The 1,938-nt window shown below is 42.3% G+C and overlaps 1 protein-coding gene across 1 annotated transcript in view; it reads left to right on the top strand.

Annotated features, from left to right (window-relative positions):
• Positions 1 to 1,938, top strand: part of spon1b (spondin 1b) — a 112,674-nt gene that overhangs the window by 91,470 nt on the left and 19,266 nt on the right. The window contains exon 11 of the mRNA XM_005739090.1: positions 836 to 1,018. Coding sequence (XP_005739147.1) covers positions 836 to 1,018 — 183 coding nt within the window. The remainder of the gene's footprint in view (positions 1 to 835; positions 1,019 to 1,938) is intronic.

The following is a 1,938-nucleotide window of genomic DNA, read 5'->3' as shown; positions in this document are numbered from 1 at the left end:
ATGACATTGTTTATGCTGCGCGTAGATGTTTTAGCCTATTTCTACTAGAAGTGGCTTTGAGAAGAGGGAAGGTTTTTGCCCACACAGCAGAATTCTTAACAAGGATCTCTTGCCACCTAATGAATGTCTTCCTCAGTCAGTCATGAGCCATTTGCTTCTTTCCCCTCCTCTGTTCCGCTACCTGTCCTCGCTTTCTCCCTTATCTCTGCATGAGATGACACTACAGAGACGAGTATCTATTTGGGCTGATCCCCCAGGTCCACCTGAAGCTTTGACGCTTTCGCTTACACATCAGCTCAACGCTCCTCTTACCTTCCGCTTAGTGTTGGCAGTTCCTTTCTTCCCTCATTCTCCTGTCATTACACTTTATCCCAGAGAATTGGACCCACTCACGTTTGTCTCTGTGGCCTGGCAGTATATTCTCTCTCGCCTCTCGTCTCATTTTCTCTGCCTTTCTGAAGCCCTGAGGGAGCATTATTAATTGAAGCCAGTACCCCTGCTACTTCTTATAGCTCTGCTATCACTGATAATTGGACAGGACATTCACAAATCACACTCCTCTCCAGCTTCTCCCTTCAGCTCCTTTCTCTCCCCCTCAGATGTCACTTTGTGGCCTCTTGTGGTCGACTACCTGTGGTAATCACCTTTGGATGCAGTTTTTATACAATCAATGTCAGTGCAGTCCCTCATCCCTCACCCCTCCCACTGCATGTGACAAATGACTTCAGCAACTTTGCTGGAGTGAAAAGGAAAATTAAGTTTTGCAAAAGAAAATTTATTTGCTGAAAAAAATGAAATTATTCTTCTCCCAGTCATCCCGATCTTTCTCTCGTAGATGACACACCTGAGACGTGCATCTACTCAGGATGGTCTCCCTGGTCAGCTTGTAGCAGCTCTACATGTGAAAAAGGTCGCCGGATGAGACAAAGGATGCTGAAGGCCCAGCTGGATCTCAGCGTGCCGTGTCCCCACACTCAAGATTTCCAGCCCTGCATGGGCCCAGGATGCAGCAGAGAGGGTAAACACACACACACACAGACACACACAGGTATTATTTGACAGATAACTCATGCAAATACACTCTGCAGTTTTTAAATGGCAGTTTCATTTATTAAGGGAAGAACATTATTCAAGCCTACCTGGCTCTGTGTGATAAAAGTAATTTGTTAACTCATGAATTAAATGTGACTAACCACTTTTTTTCTTACTTTCACTAGCTGCACCTAAGACTGATTACTGTCACTTGAACCGAATCTAACAAAGTAAAGTAGGTTAAAAAGATTCCCTAAAAGCAACACATAATACCACAATCGAAAGAAACAGCTGAGAATATTTAAGTTTGAGATGTAGTGCTCAAGTTTTCTTGTGGTTTCTCTGAGCACCGCTCCGACCTTGGAGTGAATTTGCAAGGACGTGAATACCTGGGAAGATTGTAGCATTGCGTCAACACACCCTTAAATTCTTCACACCAGCAAACTGCAAAAGCTTTAGCTTTTATAGAGATCATCACACTTGCTGATGATCAGTTAATCAGGCGCATTTGATTAGCAGCACCTGGCTGCTACTTAATACTGCAACGAAAACAGAGTGTTTGGGTTTGCTTAGATTTTCACAGCACATCGCGGAGTTATGGTTTTTTTTTTTACATGGCTGCATATATTGGGGGGAAATATTTATTTAAACTCCTGTTTTAATTTGTAAGTTTGCTGACTTACAAAGAAGCGAACAGTCTCAAATTTTTATGGTAGTTTCATTCTATGGCCCAGAATAGATTACATAAAAGTTTTAAATTGATTTGCATGTCATTAAGTGAAAAAAGATCCTCAAGCAAAGCATAACTAGTAAATAGGGATGGGTATCGTTTAGGTTTTATCTGATACCAGTACCAAACCGGTACTTTTGAAACAGTGCCGGTGCTTAAACGGTGCTTAAAGAATG

Source organism: Pundamilia nyererei, unplaced genomic scaffold, assembly GCF_000239375.1.
Source record: "Pundamilia nyererei isolate P.nyererei 1_Seehausen unplaced genomic scaffold, PunNye1.0 scaffold00089, whole genome shotgun sequence".
Lineage (NCBI taxonomy): Eukaryota > Metazoa > Chordata > Actinopteri > Cichliformes > Cichlidae > Pundamilia > Pundamilia nyererei.
The sequence above is the reverse complement of the archived record's forward strand: the minus strand, read 5'-3'. Positions and strand labels throughout refer to the sequence as shown.